Consider the following 19,724-nt stretch of genomic DNA (forward strand, 5'->3'; position numbering starts at 1 on the left):
TCAGCACAGAACCCACATTTCACCATCTGTCAACAGCCTGCAGAAATTGCAAACTCATAAAAATACATGCTGGGGTCTAAGAAACAAACTCTGGAGAGTGTATTTACCTATTGTTCCTACATACCCCTTTAAAGAGCTGTGAAATATATATATATATTTTTTTTAATCAGTGATTCTATTTCCAGAAGGGTGATTTTTAAGTGAAGATCTCATTCTTCTCATTCTTCTAGAATGGAACACAGTACATTTTAACGAGAAGTTACAATTTTGCCTTTGACCCTATTTTTATAACTTTTGGAGACATATTTAGGACTGGATTAAAAAACAATTTGTGCTCACTGCTCTTTCACCCTCCCTCTTTTTCATCACAAGAAGATAAGTAGCATTTAATTTACCTGCCACCCTCTTTCTATAAATTCAGTTGGCTTTTCCTTTTTGATTGAATGATTATCATTTATTACAATGCAACACTGCAGTAAACTTCATCAAAAGCCAACAGAAAAAAAATGTAATAAACATGAAGACAAGGAAATAGCCAATAGGTAAATCCTTTCAACTACTAGGGAACATTCAGAATAAAGTAGCATATAATGGTGAAAAAGATAGCAAAACAAATGTATTGATTGCTTTAGATGCTTACATTAAAAAAAAAAAAAAAAAAAAATAGGTTAGCAATACCTGGTACTTGAATAGCCTTGGATTACTCTTTCAATTCTTCTGTGAGATAATAGGATTATCCAAGATACTGATTTACCTGTGGGTGGTTTTAAGTGAACTGTGGTCTCCATTAGATTTCCACAAGATGCATTACATGCCTGAGATACTTTGACTGCTTAAGGCCTCCCACCCAGACTAGAGATCGTATTATAGGTGAGGAAACCAATGCACAGAACAGTAAGACTGACCCACAAACAGACAGAGCAAATATTAACATTCAGGAGGCCTTAAACTTGATGTTCATTCCCTCAGGACCATAATAAGCACATAGCTGTCTGGGGCAAAAGCAAGCAGAAAAAGAAAGGAAAACCAAACCGAATGAAACTAGTCATCTAGATGCGAACGTTGAATCTGTCACTGTCAGTAGTGCAGATAGAGTGAAGTCGATGCAAGTATCAACAAAACTGAATGGAAGAATGGAATTCACTAATTGACATTAAGTATTGAAGATGTGTAATTAAGGTAAGTGTCTCTTCTGAGCTTTTCAACCATTTATTACCTAGGGTTCTCCTCACATAACACAATCCCTTTGCCAAGTTCCTTTTGAGTCCTGAAGCACAGTTCTTGTTTCTTGCACTTTGCAACCTCACCTAGCATTATACCATCTTTCATATCTTACCGTAAAAACAAATCAAATGCTCTCATAACCACTTTAAACATGCTTCAAATACCGATTACTGAAATCCGTTATATGACACAATTCTTCCAGCACAAGTGAATCAAAACTTCCTGTTCATAACAACATTAATTTTTTTCCCATTAATTCAATTTTTCAACACCATAAATGTGTCTATGCTTCTTCGCATGAACCAGCACCATTAAAAGGATTGGGATGTAGAGGAGAATCAGTATAGCCGATACAAACAGTATGTGGATTTACTGGGGAAGAACTTCATCCTGCTGCAAAAGGTTCCACTGAAGTAAATTAACACATCAGACCTCTTTGGCATACAAAGTTAAGGTAGCTATTTCTACAGGAACCATCTGGTTGGGGTGCCAGAGGCTTACACTCACAGACTTTCAAAGATTAACTCATACAGGGAACAAGGCTCTGCTGGATTCGCTCAAAAAAATCCCATAAAACACGATTATTTTTTTTTTTTTTTATGTTTTTCCTGAAAATTGAGAATATGAAATGTTTTGTGCTTTAAATATTGTTACAGGAAGCAAACACAAGTTATAATTGTTCCCCATGACAAAACAGTATTAAGTACAGTACAAATATAAGGAATCTGCCAAACAGCTGAGACTTCAATCTTTCTCCATGTTCATAATTAAAAGATCTCATAATCTACTTATGGTGCTAGGGGAGAATAACAGGAGTAAGGGAAAAGCACATCAAAGACAGAAGGATCATAGCAGAACAAACTCAGATTTTTTTCTGCTTTCCCCACACACACCCTCAGGCCACACAGTATCTCTTGGCAAGAGACAAGAAAGCCTTAAGAAAAAAAAAGTTTAACTGAACAGCCCCTAAATGGATTCTCCTCTAAAATTCAGAGATAAACGACTGGTACACAAAGCAGAACTGAGTAGAAAACTGCAAATTTATGATTTTGCTAACTGAAAACAATGTTCCCGCAACATTTGTTTTTCTTTAAAACAGTACTAAAGTACACCCTTGATTTATAGGTACTAACAAAACCTTTCAACCTTTCAGCAGTTGCATATTACAACCTATACAGGATTAATTCAAATTCGGCTATTACTTTTCCTGCAACACCCAAAGTAAAATTTGCATCTTTAAAATATTTTTTCTTGCAACGTGGTAGAAAGCTTAGGGTGCCATTTGCATTTAGCTGTTACTAGTGAGATACTACGCTTATGGCAGTTGTCTTCTGTCATAGAATTCAAGGATTCTGGTGGGGAAAAAAAGTTAATCACATTTTTCTCATCATGGCACAACTTGTAATCCTCACAAGGACACAACCAGACACTATACAGAATTCTTGTTGATCGCAACAGTAATATAAGTAAATAGCCTTAATGGGGGAAATATTTAACCCAGTGTGCTGCAGATACAAACTTTCTTTACTCGGTTCTCCAGAAATGGAAGAGGTGACCCCCCTATTGCTTTTACACAGAATCATCATCATTCTGCTCTTCTCCAGTTTCCACAGAGAGAAATGAGAGGTGAAAACACAGACCTACACATGGTTCTAGTTCAAGGAAACCACGATTTTGCCTCTAGCATCCCAAATTGCTCTCGATCATTAGATGTTTAGGCTGTCTTGCTCTTCAACAGATTAAAAACACATTCCATGAAGCCACAGCAGTTCCTTGGAATACTTCAAAACCAGAGGGAAACGCAACATATGACTATAAAGTGATGTATTTTCAGCCAAGCAATGATTGAATATTTTGCCAGTAATGCTTTGTCATTTGTGTTAAACACCCAAAATATTTCACTGACAATGCAAGACTACAATGATGATGTGTCATCATCAAATATAAAATACAGTACCTTGGTAGGTGCAGCTAAGCAACAGTGAACCACTACTGTCTAACCAATCCCTTCTCTCTGCAAGAAGACTATTTTCTGAGCTTCTTTAATCTTCTGCAGCTAAGAAAACTGGAACTAAGAGAGCACCTCTACAGAAAAACGAACACAATTAAGCGTCTCTTCAAACTTGTCTATACAGGTCATTTCGGACAAGTCTGCATTCAGAGTAACAGCTAGTGCTGACACAGCACTACATGCAAATAGCAAAGCTAAGCTCATCCTTTTTCATGACTGATTATAATTGATTTAGTTGGATCATTTCAGAGAAATGCTTGATTAAAATTGAGAGAAGATTTATTCATTTGTATAACCAGTATCCTTCATAAACTTTTTAATTATTACCTTTCAATCCTTTTTATTAGAAGACTGAATTAATGCAGTGATCAGAGCTTACTAAGTGAACAGCAAATTCACCTTGCCTTTTATCTGTTGAGCACAATTTAATTTAAAGTTTGAGACTACAAATGATGTACAAAGTCTTTTTTTTTTTTTTTTCTTTTATTGTTACCACACATCATGAAACAGAAACCTCAAAACCAAAAAAATCAAGTAGTTTCTACAGGATAGTTTGGGTAAGGGTTTTTTCTTTCTCCCTTCATCCTCCACTTCCTATGTGATTTTGCTGACAGGCAAGGGCTTGATATAATCAATTATGAAGCTGCTGAATAAAGTTGCGCTAGCAATATTCATAAGCTGTTCCACCTACATACTCTTATGAGGGGAACCAATTCTAAGTTACACGGTCCCTTGTACTCACTCCTCTTGGGGTCATGTATACAGCACCTGTTAATCTATAGTTTAAGAGCTCTAATCTCGTTGTCTAAATAAACCATTAACGTTTTAAAGGAGTTCTAGGAATGAGGTCGTCCTTGAAAAAGAGTCATAAATACCTATAAAAATGTTCTTAGGCTATTTAAAAAGGGAGGAGCAAAAAGGCCTGACACTGTCATTAAGAATAAGGGGGGTATTAAATGCTGCAGCCACACCTCAGTTCTGAAGTATAATATTTTTGCCTCCTTACAGCACAACTGTGGAAAAAATCACAAGGCCAAGCATGCAATATTAAATAAACGTAGTGTGAAATAATGCCCAGAGCTAGCACTGAAACCAATCTAAATTACAATCCATTAATATGCTTCACAATCTAGGTATATTAAATATGCTTACAAATACAGAATTTATATATATATATATAAATATAAGGCTAGCTACTGAGTAAACTCTTGAAATTTATACATCTCTTGAGGGCAGTTGGCAAGCTTGTAGGATGGATTAATGAGCACAGAAAGAACTTGCAAACTTCAGAGCCTTAGGTCATTTTTGGAGAGAGGCTGGGAGGAAGTTCTCTATTGGCATATTTTTTAAAACACTCATCAAAATTAATATTAAAGTGTTTGGGTTTTCTTCCTTGAAGAACTTGATACCGTGCTCGAAGGGCGGGATACTATAGACGTCAGAGAAGTAACTTCTGCCCTTCAGTAACCACTTGTGGCCAGACTCTGATGCCACAGCAACAGGTTGGCTTGTCAACTTTATCAAAGAGAAATTCCTCACTGTAACTCTGGGATAAGAACATTTGTACAACCAGCTACCATTGGATAACTGCCCTACTACACCAAGAAAAATCTACTGCATGTCCATACACATTCAGGATTTAAACTTCTAGAATTGTTTATGCATTCATGCATAAAACTCTGAAATAGGACAAACACAACTAATTCACGCTGCAAGGCAAGAGATTGTCTTAGCACTTGAGTTCTCAGTTTCCAAAGGAAGAGATTAAGTTAATGTCCATGTTATAGAATTCTTCTTGCACCAAATCCTTTGTATTCTGTAGCCCACTGCAATTGACATATGTATTTTAGCAAAAAAATGAAATATGTAAATCTGTAACAGCTGTCACTTACTTGGCTTAGAGTTAATGACGACATTTTCAGCAGAGTGCTGGGGTGGAAACCTGCAGTTCTCTCCTTGGCCCTCACTGCTGCCGTACTCTATGACTTCCACTTGTCCCAGTGGTACGCTCCATTTTAATAAATACCTCTGGCCAGTTGTCACAGTGCCACTGCTTTCGTAGGATGAGCTGGAAGATACACATACACAGATTATTGTTGTGGCAAGTCACTGTGTTTTATGGCATTCTATTTATTAATTCAGAAAATCTGCTGTTCAGCAGACTGAGTACTGTGTAAAACTTTAAAGAAATACATGCATCAGGATGACTTTTGTGACTGACCTTTGTTCGAGTACAAAGATAGCTATGCAGGTGCAGATAATCCTGTTTACAGACAGCACAGGACTGCCATCAACAGACCCTACATTTCTATCATTGCAGTTTTTCAGTAGTTAAACAGAACTTAAAAGATGGAGAGATACTCTTTGCTCTATCAGATAATGACAGGACAAGGGGGAATGTTTTTAATCTAACAGGGGGGAAATTCAGATTAGAGATCAGGAGGAAATTCTTCACTCAGAGGGAGGTGAGGCACTGGAACAGGTTGCCCAGAGAACCTGTGGATACCCCATCCCTGGAGGTGTTCAAGGCCATGTTAGATGTGGCCCTGGGCAACCTGATCTACTGGGAGGTGTCCCTTCCCACGGCAGGAGGGTTGGAACTTGGTGATCTTCAAGGTCCCTTCCAATCCGAGCCATTCTGTGATTGTGGGATCTTTTAAAATCAATATGCATCTTGACATCCAAACACGAGCCCATAGGACAATACTATGGCTCCACTTTTTCCTAGTTCTTTTTGCTTGTACTGTCTTTTAGGACAGTACTTGAAACAGTGCTAAAAAGCAGTAACTGCTGCATTCAAGAAAGCCTGGATGACGGGACCTTGAAACGACTACCAGGAAGAGGAAGGTCAATGCAACCTCTCAATTGCTGACAAGCCAACGTTTCTGCGAAGCCCAAAGCCCAGGATGTTCTTTACAGCAGACTTTTTGCAATTGCTGTGGTTTCTAAGAGGAATCTACACGTGAACTGCTGCTAACGGATGTGTACATCACAACAGGCATTTCAGAGGAAACAGCACGCTGAGGAAGCTTTACTTGAAATAGAAATGGAATTCACTGGCTCCTTTTCCTTTGTTTCATTCTGTTATTCACACATTCAAGCATATGTAACAAACATCTACTATCAAGCACAAAAGAGATATGAAAGGAAACAGGAATGTTTCCTTCACAGAAAGCACGGCTGAAGTAAGCAAAATAAAAGCTTTGGAGAAATCGGCCCGGAGTGTTTAGTGAGAACAGTATCTGGACACCAACATTCAGCTAGTCAGCTAATTATTCACCACACAGTCACACTTCTGTTTCAAAGGAGAGACAAGAATGAACAGAAAAAACAAAAGTACCACAACTTAAGCAAATATTTATGAACTCTAGATCTAGTTAAAAAGAAAGAAAACATGACAGGGCAGGACACAGCTGTTCAGTCGCTAGGGATAGCATCCACCCTGTCCAACTCCCACTACTTAAAAGTTAGGTCTCCAGTTTAAGCCGGACATCTAGGCTACACGTGAAGAAGGACCTTCTGGGGGTCACGGACTGCAGAAATGCATCTTTTGCCAGCTACAGAATATTGTTCTGGAACCAACGCCTGCCAGGCTCCTGGGATGTCTGACTATTTCTGTAAAGACTGATAAAAGGTGGTTAAGAAAACTGAGCTGACACGTGCTGTTCTGCTACCTGTACATGTAAGTTCTCTGAAGAAGTTTACACCTTCAGCGGTCAACAGGTAGGCGTGCACAAAGCTGAGTTTGAAAACCACTGCTATAACAGAAGCCTAGCTTAGATTAGATGCCTAACTTCTACACAGCTAAAATGAAACTACAGCTCATTTGGACCAAAAATTCTGGACTGTATACTAGTGTAATCAATGAAATTTATCATATTATTTCCTTCATTCCCTAACTATATTTTGCCTGACAAAGTAGTTTCTTCTGCAGTGAAAAAAACAGTTAATGTCAGGAACAACAGTGCTGTTAGTGATAACTGGAACTGTTGACTTAACAAGGAACCCAGAGACTTGGCAAAATCATGAACTTTTCAGACGCCAAGTGAAAACAGAGTGCACATTGCCACTTCAGGACCAACTACAAAAAATCCAAGACAATGATGAAAATAAGTGGTCAAAAGCTACTAAAGAACAGAATTGATTCCTGGGATAATTGGATATAAGCTTTTGCTATGTAATAACTGCTCTTCAGAAAACGTACTTCTTGCTCACTAATGTGAGACCAAGCATTCACACTACTGCAAAAATGTGTGCTGCATTCAGACTTCACCAACGAACTAACGTAACAACTCATATTATGCTTAAGAAAAGCTGTTTTTGGAAGATTTTAACAGTCTACATTTTCTCTGTCAGAATGTACCAACACACAAAGCAATTCATGATACAAGCAACATTGGAATGTGAGTGTGACCTTGGCATACACAGTGCTATAGTAACAGTAATTGCTACAGCCAACTAAAACAGAAGGCATGTTAAAAAAAATGCTTTCTTCAAAGCACCTCAACTTTAATCCTTCAACATTTGGTCTCAGAGATAAAAACCCTTCCCCAGCTGGAATTTCATTAGCGTGTTCCTTTTTTTTTTTTTTTTTTTTCTTTTCTCTAGCTACACGCATTAGCTTTGGTTTTGTTTTAACTTCCATATCGTGTCAGGTTACAGATATGTGACAGCACGAATTTAAGGAAGAAGAGAAAAAAAACCTACCGTGGTATATCTGCACTCCACTCTACCCTAATGCACACTGATGATTCTACAGCACATTTCTAACTGCAGTTTCCAACTGAGATATATATATATATATATATATATATATATATATACACACACACGCACACACACACGTATATATGCTCACACACACAAATTTATTCTGGAACTTCAAAATATCAGCAGGCAATTTAGAAGAGTGTATAAAAGCCAGCTGTCCATTCATTATGACAACTGATAGAGATCATTAGACATAGTAAAAACAACAACAACAAAAACTCTTTTCACTGTCATCATTTCCAGCTTAAACTTGAATGATAATTTAAAAAATATTAGTTAAGTCTTACCGTATGTTTACCGTTGCACACATCAGCACATCATTTAACATGAAAAGTCGCCGTTCTTTGGTTTTGATAATTTCTCCTTTGTCACTGTAAACTGTTTCAACCATATCATCAGTCCGTACGAGGTATCTGTTTCCACTGCTAAGTAACTAGATTTTAAAAACAATCAACATCGTCTATTATACATTATTCATCTAACATTCAGAACAACAACAACAACAACGCAATATTGCCATATGACTACAAATGCTCACAAGTGAATTTGCCAAATGAATTAAGTGTCTTTACTGATTTGCTTTTCATTTCCTGCAGCAGTAACATAACCCCAGGATATGTCCTGCAGGGGTTTTAATTCTTCATATGGAACATGTAATTGCTCTGAAAGTCTTCCATATTGATAAAGATCCTCTAATGAAAAAAAAAAGTCATAGCTTCCACAGTTTCCATTACTTCCTTCCTTCACCTCTTCTTTCATAGTCCGTTTAAACATTACACATGGTTCCAGCCATCACAAAGGGGCAAGTCAGAGTGGGTGCAAGAAGAATGCTTTCAGCTTCTCTGTCTACATTGGCTTACAAAACCAGTGAAGGAGTGCAGCTGGCATATTTCCACAGACTGCCAAGAACATGACACACACAAAAGGTGCAGGACATGTAAACTGTTCCTGCAAATTTTCTTCAAGTGCTGAGACTCAGCCTTGCGTGCAAGCATGAACCAATTCCTTACAGGTCAAATACATCTCCATAGTGGCAGAGAAAACAAAATGGTCTGCAACGCACCCATTTCCTATCTATCCATTTCCTTCACCACCTGTTTCACCTTGCCTGGCATTGTTTAATGGCATTGTCGAAATCTGTATAAGCAAACATTAAGTCACAAGTTGCACAAGGCGCTAAATGATTTGAAGTGACTACGCAGCTAGATCTCAAATCTCCTGGTACAGAACATGAGACTTTACAGTTGCTATCAACTGATAAAAAGAAATCTGGACCACCTGCTAAAGGGCACACTCTGTGTCTTTAACTCTTTCAGTCACTTGTAGATAATCATTAGTAGCTAATTCAAAAAGCAGGAGTATGAGAACGAGAAAAAGTAAATTACCTGAACCCATTCTTTAATGCACTTAGAATGGAAATAATATGCCAGGATGACAATAAATTCAGTATTTCTTTTTTCATAAAGAGCTTAGTAGAAGTATGTTCTGGTTGACTACTTTCTATTCTTAAAACTACCAGGGTTTTTATGAATCACAGACAAAAGCACTCCTTGCACTCCTTTAGCATGCCTCCATTACTCCATGCCAGAATAAGTACAATCATCTCTAACTTCATGAAAGCAATAATTGAAGCACTGGGAAAAACAGAAGCATTTATGATGCAAATAAGCATACATATATCTACAATACAGATAGCTACTAACAAACTCAAAGAAAATTTTTCCTTCCCCATAACTGAATGTCTTCCGCAGTTCTTCAAAGACATTTCTATTATAAGATCTAAATATATGAATGAAACAGACTGGGCTGTTCTTCAAGACAGGAAAGATATTGGACATGTTCAATAGCACACTCTCAACCACTCTGCAGTTGGAAGCACTGTGGTGTAAGAAACTGGTTCCTTCCTTTACACAGGAGTAATTCCTTGGTTCTAGGATAAATTTAAGTTGAAGTTTCTCATGCAGAAGATTTCCTTGAAAACTTGATACAGAAAAAGAAAACATTGCTATTTTCTACACTGCCACAAAATACCAGCACTGCTGCTGCTATTTCAGCATTTTACCCACCCCAACACACTGTGGTTTAAACCAGTGAACCCATTCTGTCTTGAAGGTAACTCACTTCTCACACCTACCACCAGAACAACCCCATGGTGTCAAGCACTACAGAAAAAAACGCAGGTGCCCCTTCAGAGTCCATTCTAAAGATTGTTCAAGACCCAGAAACTAATAATAAACTGACTCTTCCATCACACATTTCTGCTTCCTAACCTTGTTCAGATAACGTTCGTTCATTGCTTTTGCTATCTGTTTTATTTCACAGCGTTGATCCGCATCCCTTTTCCTTTCATTTAACTTCTCTGCCAGTGTTTCAAGTTCGGTAAGAGCCATCTGTAGAGGTAATCTGTCAGGATGTCCTTTATTAGTGTTCTTCAACATATCCTTTAGGGAAATCATAAATGAAAACAAAAATCAGAATTAACTCCAAACTCAAGTTCAAAAGATTATAGGATGTGCTGTGGACTTGTGTGCAGAAGTTACTGCTACATTCCTTACCTGAATACTACTAAAGAATAAGACCAATGAACATCTAATGAATATTCAGACTGTGCATCACTTATTTTCCTGAATATCTTAATAGATATTAAAAAAAGATATTGAATGGGGTCATTATTTATAGGAAGAAAGTACAGAAAAGAAACCTGAAAATAAATGTAAAACCTCCAAATGTAACAAAAAAAGATTAGCAGAAGTTGCATACAATAGAAAACGATTTGAAAAGCAATATTATAATATGGTGTCTAAACAATCATTTAAACTTCTCTGATACTTCTTATTATAATAATGTTCAATTATCTTTATTACTATTATTATTCCTCACTAATACACTGACAGCAATATCATACTAAAGTAGGAGACCATACTTACTCTATGGAGGTTACAACAGCTGCTAAAAAACCCTTCCCTTTTGTAGGCACACGTTGGAACAATTTGAAATTTTTGCTCCTTCCTCACAGCACTTAAAAATCACCACGAATTCGCTATGGCTTCCTGCCACAATAAACTTCATCTCTTGTGCTGTCTCAAAAGCTCTTGCCACAGCTACCTACCCACAACCTCCCACCACAACTTCCTCTAAACCTTATCCTGCATTAATTCCTGGACCTTCATCCTGAAGCCTGCCCTGTGTCACACCTGCATAATGCAGCTAACTTTTAGCTCTCTCTGGGATAGACTTGACATGATCTGGAAGGAGTTTGAAACACTGAAAATTGGTCTGGAGCAGGTCTACAGAGGGGAACTGTGAATTACAGTGAATTGCCTGCCCATGCAATCAGAGATCAGTACGTGATGATGCACTGCAATTTTTTTCCTTGATATTTCCCCTGGATCCAGTGGTCGCTGCCACTGCAGCATAGTCTTTTAGCAGAAGACAGCTACCCAGCAATCCCACAAACAAGCCATGTGAGAATGCAGCAAAAACACTTATTGGGTAAATCTGTTTGGTAAATATTCTTTACCTGCAATAGCAGAATGAACTGTGGAAAGCGCTGGATAGGTTTCATCATTAAACCATACAGTGTAATCCGATCAGGGCTTGACTCCTGGCACTGCTGCAATGCAAGACAGTCACACTGTTTACTCCCTTAAGTGTATTTCCATCAGTTACAAAATGAAAAGATGTCTTGTAAATATTCTGTATCATTTCATTTATTATAAAAATGCTACTACAAATATTCCTTCTTTTCATTTAGAAGTAGTAATTTATTTTTTTTTAGAATCACTATTAATCACTATGGTGATGTATTTGGTACATAACCAAACTTAAATCTCCTCCTTAAGTAACTGCAGCTGGGATGAAGCCTCACCAGCAATGTGGTACCTATGTATACAGTGATAAACCACATCTTTTCTTTTTTCTTTTCTTTTTTCTTTTCTTTTTAACATAAGCAATGCAATGAAACATCTGCTTAACTTCAAGTACAACAAAATGAACATAATTGTTCCAGTTTTTAAATTTGTAAATCCAAGTGATTTGTCAATTTATACTCTGTAATTTACTATTGCTGATCTGTACCTTGGGCCTAAGAGACCATAAATGTGTGAAAACCAATGCGTTTTTAAGAGGAAATCTAAAGAAAACATTATCTCAGTACTGTGGAAACAAAAAGACTTTCATTTTCTTTATTAGAAGAAACTAGGGAAAAGATCACTGATTTATGCTTGGAAAGAAAAATATCAGAATCCATTACTTTGGTTTTTAGGAGTGGGGGATAAGAACATACAAATTTCATTTGCATGTTCAGAAGCCCTGTTTGTCTAAAATATTTCAACTTTTTGAATATTTTGATCAGAATCACAAAAGATTAAAAAAAAAAAAAAAAAGAAGAGTAGAAGAAATATTCAATATTAAAAACCAAACAATATTAAACTTTTGTGCAGTGATTACATTTTCACAACCATTTTTTTGCCTGACCACTGGTGGAGAAAATTCTTGCACAAAGTCTGTTAGTTGCAGTTGGACAAAATAATAATAAAAAAACAGGTGGTACATAAATTTACTCTGTCCTAAGAAGTCAACTGTGACTCCCTAGCTGGGAGCAGCACCAGTGCTGGTACTGACAAGGATTGTCAAGAGCATAAATGATGCCACTGCTGGAACAATGGGCTTATACCTGTGTGAGAAGTAACCTTACAGAGTTTCATCTTCGTGGTGCCTAGGGCTTCCAGAATACAATCCTGTGTACTGCTGCTGCCATACTTCCAAAATGCTTTGAATTAATTTTAAGATCTGAAGATAGATTAGCAATCAGCTCCCCTGGCCCTCCCTTCCCAATCCTCTAGCAACCTAAAAGCTTCACAGTTTATCTTGCCAAGGGCACCCGACTTCAGCATTTGATGGACCACTGTGGCAGACCTGGCAGAGTGACAGCTCTGAGAGGCCCAGCTCAATCCAAGACTCTCAGGAAAATGAGACAAACTGAGCTTCCAGGCTCTTAGCAGTGTAACACACAGCCTAAAAGCCTTGCAATAGTTTTTGCATACCCTCTGTAGGGCATCACCCCTAAGGCTTCCCAGCAGTTCCACTGCATGTGCCAGGCTCACGATGCACACTATTGCATTCATCAGGGCAGTAAACATTCTGCACAAAAATAATCAATTTTATCTCCAAATTGTAAAAAAAAAATAAAAATATATTTGCAAAATAATAGTAAATTATTGTGGAATGGAAGTACAGCTATACGACTGCACAACAGAATGAAGAGTTTAGAAGTAAAATAAATCCAAAACAATAGTTCACCATCTGAGTCCTCTTATTTCATGCTCACCTGATAAGAAAGAATCCCAATGTTTTGCCAAGTACAGCGATGTGAACACCAATAAACTGACCTGAACAACAGCAACAAAAAACACCACTCTGCACTTCCAAACACATCCAGGATCTAGAATCAAGTTATCATTCTCAAAGTAGTGAAAGTGAATTCTCTGTAGAGTTTATATGCCTAAGCCATAAAATCAAAGTCACATAATATACAGTATTATAGTCTTATTTTCCCCCTTTTAATTTATAGTGTCTTACTCATATCGCATGTGCAGCTGTTTTAAGCTTGAGTGAACTCACCTTTAAGAAATCCAGAAAGGCAGGTTTGGTGGCACATGTTTTCTTAAGAATCCCCACTGCTGTACTGAAGTTGTTTACGTATTCACTGTACGCATCTAATACCATAGATTTGGAAAACTAAAAAGATAAAAAGGTAGACCATAACTATAAGCACAAAGGATGCCCAACAGTATTATTTAGAGCCCTGACTCACTTTGTTAGGAGCTAAAGGCTTTTGCTTGGCTCAGTGCTGGATGTACAGAAATACTGAAGATACCCAAAATAACTTTTCTGCAAAACACAGCTTGGAGATGTACAGATGTAGCAGCTATGAATTATAAAATGTAGATTTACAGAAATAGCTTCACCTTGGCTTCAATCCGAGGGCAAAGCCTGGGGACTCTGTGTAATCAAGAAGCCTCCACTGAGATTCAAAGCAGCTAGTGGAATCCCATGACCTTCTCACAGTGGTAATGCACTGCTGCCTGTCTTCCAGATTCAATGAACAAGTGAATTCCCAAAGCCTACACAACCCATCTTTAGCTGATGTTTAGCAAGAAAGCAGGTTTTGTGACCTGCAAACAGCCACATGAAGGGCAAGATCTCTGTCTGCCCATTGCCTCCTCAGTAAAGGTTCTGCAGAGCTCGCCTGGTAAGTACACCCTAATTTGCTTCGGTCAAAGTAAGATACATCTGGTTTAAAGACAGACTCTTTAGTAAACGTTTCATTTTCACTGAAATGGGGTCAAAGCACCCAAAAATGCACATCCCTGCTCTCTTTCAGCTGAAATGAAAAGGTGGTAGTTTCCAGCAGCTGGGTGGCAACAAAACAAAGTACTCAAACCAGCCAGTAGGTAGCCTTCCCTTTCCATTCACACACCTGCTGTGGGAATAACATCTTTCTATCAACCATGGCAACTTTTTGTTTCCTGTAATTCAAGCCAGTGGCTAGTCCAGTTCTTCACTGGATGAAGGTCCATTAAGGGATTTACAAATACTCTGTGTGTGTGCTCCAGGCTCAGTTCAAACTCAGGAACTCAGGACATCAAGTACTGCGTTTGTTCTTTTTTTCTTTTTTTTTTTTTTTTTTTTCTATTCCCAGTAAATATGTAAAGTCCCACATACATAAAACTACCTGCTTTTTAAGCGAAACTGAGCTTTGATCTCACCCTTATTATGGTGAGTTTTTGAACCTATTTCCTCCGAAAAAGAAACTGCTTACTTAAGTATCTCAAAGTTTGATCAAGGCCTGAAAATTTTGGCCACAATGCTTTCTCATCTGCTAACCAAGCTGAAGACACCTGTTGGTGCCAGCTTCCTTACCATGATGGTACACATATACTCTGACAGTTACTGCAGGAATTGGAGAACACGGGATATAAAATGGTCAAGTTAAACAGAAAGATACAGAGACTGAATAACAATTCTAAAATAAAAATAATACGTTTCGATGCATTTGCTTACTGAAGCAACAAAGACATCACCAATCATTTCAACAGAATCCCATTCAGAGACACGACTCGCCAGTGCTATTTGAAACATTGAATGGCACTGAAGAATTTCCTTAATACGGTAAAAGACCATTTTGAGTTTTCTTTCACTCAGTAATTTTGGTTCCATTTCTGACAGGGGCTTCTCATATTGCTGTGGGAAAAAAAAGATACATAAATATGTTAAAATCGCCTTAAATGGGGTCTTCTATACATAGAAAAAGTCAAACAAATTACGTAACAGCACATACGCACAAAATCTCTCTGAACATTTGGCATAAAGCATCTGTAGCAGAATCTGTGTGTCACGCTACAGATTCTTTAAGAATTTGATTAATTTTCGAATTCCCAAGCCATAGAATGCAAAAGTTATTGCAGTACCTCCAAAATTCTTTTCAGAGCATCCACGTAATTCTTCTCACTATCAACTACAGAGCCCAAAATATATCTTCTCACAACCTGTTGAAGAAATAAAGTTACCTGATTAATTTCAAGGAAAACATGTTTATCATAAGTGGGAATGCTCGTGGTAAAAATCCCACACTGATAAAAAGCAAGAAACACAAGGCAATTTAAATACTGGCACTGCCATACCATAAACACCGTACATCTTCAAGAGTCATTAAAAATAATTTTAGAGTAATAGTAAGTTTAAGACAACGACAGTTATTGTAAGCCTATATAATCTTTGCTGATTGTTTCCAATTTCAAACTCTAATTTTGAAACATCTTTTATTTTTAGATGTATGAATTTATTCATTATGAGGAATTATCTTAGTTGGGATTTTTTTTGCGGGGATATTAACATGCCTAAGTGAAAATCTTATCTATATTTATACCAATCAACAGAATTGTAAGCTTCAGGAAATACTGTCATATTTCATGTTTACAAACTCCAGACTATTCATCACATATCCTTCTTTACTTCCTAATTCTGTGATTTAGCTGAAACATACTGTATACACATGCAGATAACATGAGAGAAAGGACAAAGAAATTGATCTGATTTAAAAGTAAAACTTCTAACTGCTATGGATTATATTTCTTGCTATTTTTAAGGGTTTGTCTTCACCCAAACTCACTTCCTAATCCAACTTTCAAAAGTGATGTTCTGCTTGAGGGAGAAGATGGTAGGAAGGCAGGGACAAGCCACTTACCCAGAAGTACAAGGAAAGGCAAAACTGCTTCTTTTACTACTTTAAGCTAGCCTTGAAATGAGAGGCTAAGACCATGAAATTCACATCTCAGACTTGCTTCTCTTGAAACTCCCCTGCTTCTGATCCCCACAGCCTCCTGCTTTCTTCTCCTCAGCTGCCTTTAATTCTTCACACTTGCATTTCATATTATTAAATTATGTGTAGGTCATGTAAGGATTTTCTTTCAAGTGCTGGCATTTCAAAGGAAGACTTCAAAATTATCTGAGGCCTTGCTTAAAGAAATAAGTGGTAAAATTCATTGTGTCTAATTTGTGCTTAGACAAGATTTAAGTTTTTTATTGGGTGTAACGTATTGGTTGCTCTAATAAAAGATAACATTGCTACTCTTAGTCACAGTTCACACTTTTGAAAAGAATAAATACGTTTGAGTTATGCTTTTTCAGGCTGTACAATACACAAAATAAATGCTTAACAGCACCTATTGGTCATCATGATATATGTAACTTCCAATAGGCTTGCATGCAAGTCTTACATTTATATTAGCATTGTTGCTAGTAGGAATAGCATATAAACATAAACAACTTAAAATAAGAAATTTGAAAAGAAAAAAATCGAAAGAATTCTAGTCACAGGCTTAAAACGACGTGAAAGCTAACATGATTGAGACCCGAAGCAGGACATAGTATTCAAACAGGAGCTTGCTTTTAAACAAAAGCTACCATGCCACCTACTGTTTAAAGCAAGAACATCCATAAAGACAACTCACTGCAGGGTAACTCAGGTTGGAAGGAGCTTTCCAGTCCAATTGGGATCCCCAGGGCTGCTGGGTAGTCTGTCCCCTGCCTGTGCTGTGTGTGGCACAGGGATACTCTGAACCAAAAGCCAGGACTTGCGTTTGCCACTGTTGGCATCACTGGAGCTTGCTGTCAGCCCAGCTCCTCAGCCATCCAAGTCACCCTGAACAGCAGCCTTACCTTCCAGCATTGTACATGCTGCCTATGTCAATTTGGTTTCTCCTGCAGACATGCTGATGGGAGCACTGCAGCTGGCACCCAGAGAACTGATACAGACATTAAGCAGCACTGGGCCTGTATCACCTCCTGCAGGACAGACACCACTAACACCGGCCACTTGCTGGGCTTTGTACCACTGATTGTACCCCTCTGAGCAGGTTTCAACCTGCTTTCCACTCAATTTATAGTCTGCCTACAGGAATTATATTACACATACAGCTACAAGGATACTTCTGGAGATTGCGCTGAAGGCCTTGCTAAAGCAGAAGTGGAATGACACCCTCCATTTTCCCCATCCACAAGTTAGTCACCCCAAAGGCACACAGGCTGGTCAGGCACTAATGGACTTACTGAAGACTGTTCCTAATCATCCTTCTGTCCCTCCCAAACTCACAAACAGCTACTAGGAGGATTTGCTGCATAACCTCCCAGGGACTGTGATAAGGCCAGCCAGACCCTAGTTTCCCAGACCCTCCTTCTTGAGGATGAGTGTGATAACTAAATTTTTTTGAGTCACTGTCATCTTAGATGATCAAGGCCATACCTTCAGAACCACTAAATATGTGCCACCCAGTTTCATGGACATGTCCATCCAGCCAAAGTACACCTTAGCTGTATCTTCCACTGCAGGTAATGCTTTGCCCTAACACAACCTGCCCCTGGCTTGGGGGCTTCAAAGGCCTGAGAACAAACCTTACCAGTAAGAGCTGAGGCAAAGGTGTCACTGACTTCCTCACTTTTCTCAGCCTGCTTTGTCACTAGGGTCCCCCGTCCCATCAGGCAGGGGACCCATATTTTTATTAGCCTTCCTTTTGCTGTCAGTGTACATATAAGGAACCCTTCTTGTTGTCCTTCACATCTCTCAAGCTCCAGATGAGCTTTGGCTTTCCTAACTCCATCCCTGCTCAGCTGGGCTTCTCTTCACGATACACAATATATATCATGACCTACACAGCAATTAACAGCTTACTCCAAATTAAGAGCTCTCTATCTTTCCTGAAGAAAGTACATCCATTTTTAATTACCTACAGAAAACAGTGAAACTCCCAAACCCATATTTGGAAAGAAGGAAAATACAGCATTCAGTGATGCTGGGATGTTACAGTAATGTAATACATTTGGTAGTTGTATCGTTACAAGATCTAGCACTGCATTGTGCTAAACATATCAGAAAAACAGAATTCACCAAGCAAAACAAAAGCCCATACCACTCTCTTCAACTACTCTTTAACTTATTTTTCAAGAATACCATTAGCTTCGCCACTCATTTTTTTAAGGTACTGACCAACTCATGACTTTACGCCACAAGATACTAAAAACTCTCACACTGTCATTATAACTTGTCACAACAATACAGTAACATGAACCAACAGGATTTATTTCCAGCCAAAAATTCAAACTTATGCTGATTTCAGTGTCTACTGACGTGGTTTCCACAGTGACCATAGAAATCTGAGGTGGTGAACAGCAAACTATACTGTTCTGTAGACTTGACTTTACCATGGACAAGTTTTTTTTAGATCAGGAGAAATCTTAAGATGCAGAGAGTACACAGAATGTTCTCTGCATTTAAAAGAGAACTCCTAGAGCACCAGCGTCTTCTGACTCAGCAAAAAAATCTTAAACTCTTCTTTTTCACTCAAAATCATCACATTCAGCTTGAAATGTTTAGGCAGAAAAATAAGTAATTACTGTAGTTCCTAATTTTATAATGCAAAACGTTTTGTATCTCTCGCTGAATTCTTTATTGATACATTTCACACACACCAATTTTCAAAAAACTACTTATTCTAGTCTGAATTTAATCTCCCTTTATTTTATATCATATGCCAGAATGTTTGAAGAGGAAGGCACCTGACAGCCATTGATGCAGAAAATAAGGGGGAACAAAAAAAAGAGGTAAAAGACCAGGTTTTGAAAAGCCTTTTACCTGCTGCTGTGATAATCCTTCAGGCATAGGGGTCATAATTGCTTCTGCATGCATACAGTCCACATCAATAAATAAGTTTAGCTCCTCTTCTTCCAGACATGATGATCTATGATCTACAAATAGATGAATAAAAAACTGTCAACTTTGACAACACAGAGATTGAGAGACCCAAGCACAGTATTTACAACATAGCCTTATTTTCACTTCCTGTACAAAAGTAATTTTCTCAGCATTTCTGTATTACCTGTGAAATCACAAAAACACCAGCACTGATAGGTGCTCTAGTACGGAACATATTTCAAAAGCTATCTCAAAGTCCTAAAATCCACACAGCAGGAGATAGCCTATGCATCTTTTGCATGATTTCTCCTTCCTCTTTACAGCTAAGAGCACAGAGCTGTCCAAATTGCAGGACATGACAACTAGGGTTAAAGCTCTGCAACTACAGGGCCGGCAGTTTTTAAACAAACAACCTTTGGGATGAAATTAAACACAGACATAACATGATTCAGTGCAAGAAAATTCATA

The 19,724-nt window shown here is 38.0% G+C and overlaps 1 protein-coding gene across 6 annotated transcripts in view; it reads right to left on the reverse strand.

The window, feature by feature from the left end:
- Positions 1-19,724, reverse strand: part of ARHGEF10 (Rho guanine nucleotide exchange factor 10) — a 118,853-nt gene that overhangs the window by 53,440 nt on the left and 45,689 nt on the right. For 5 of the 6 annotated variants that reach the window (XM_032183911.1, XM_032183914.1, XM_032183909.1 and 2 more), the window contains 8 exons: positions 19,197-19,309; positions 15,478-15,555; positions 15,071-15,250; positions 13,628-13,744; positions 11,526-11,618; positions 10,276-10,446; positions 8,293-8,438; positions 5,128-5,303 (listed from right to left, as the gene is read on the reverse strand). In XM_032183911.1, coding sequence (XP_032039802.1) covers positions 5,128-5,303; positions 8,293-8,438; positions 10,276-10,446; positions 11,526-11,618; positions 13,628-13,744; positions 15,071-15,250; positions 15,478-15,555; positions 19,197-19,309 — 1,074 coding nt within the window. The remainder of the gene's footprint in view (positions 1-5,127; positions 5,304-8,292; positions 8,439-10,275; positions 10,447-11,525; positions 11,619-13,627; positions 13,745-15,070; positions 15,251-15,477; positions 15,556-19,196; positions 19,310-19,724) is intronic. The other variant, XM_032183912.1, reaches the window with a different exon arrangement.

This window comes from Aythya fuligula, chromosome 3 (assembly GCF_009819795.1).
Source record: "Aythya fuligula isolate bAytFul2 chromosome 3, bAytFul2.pri, whole genome shotgun sequence".
Classification (NCBI taxonomy): Eukaryota; Metazoa; Chordata; class Aves; order Anseriformes; family Anatidae; genus Aythya; species Aythya fuligula.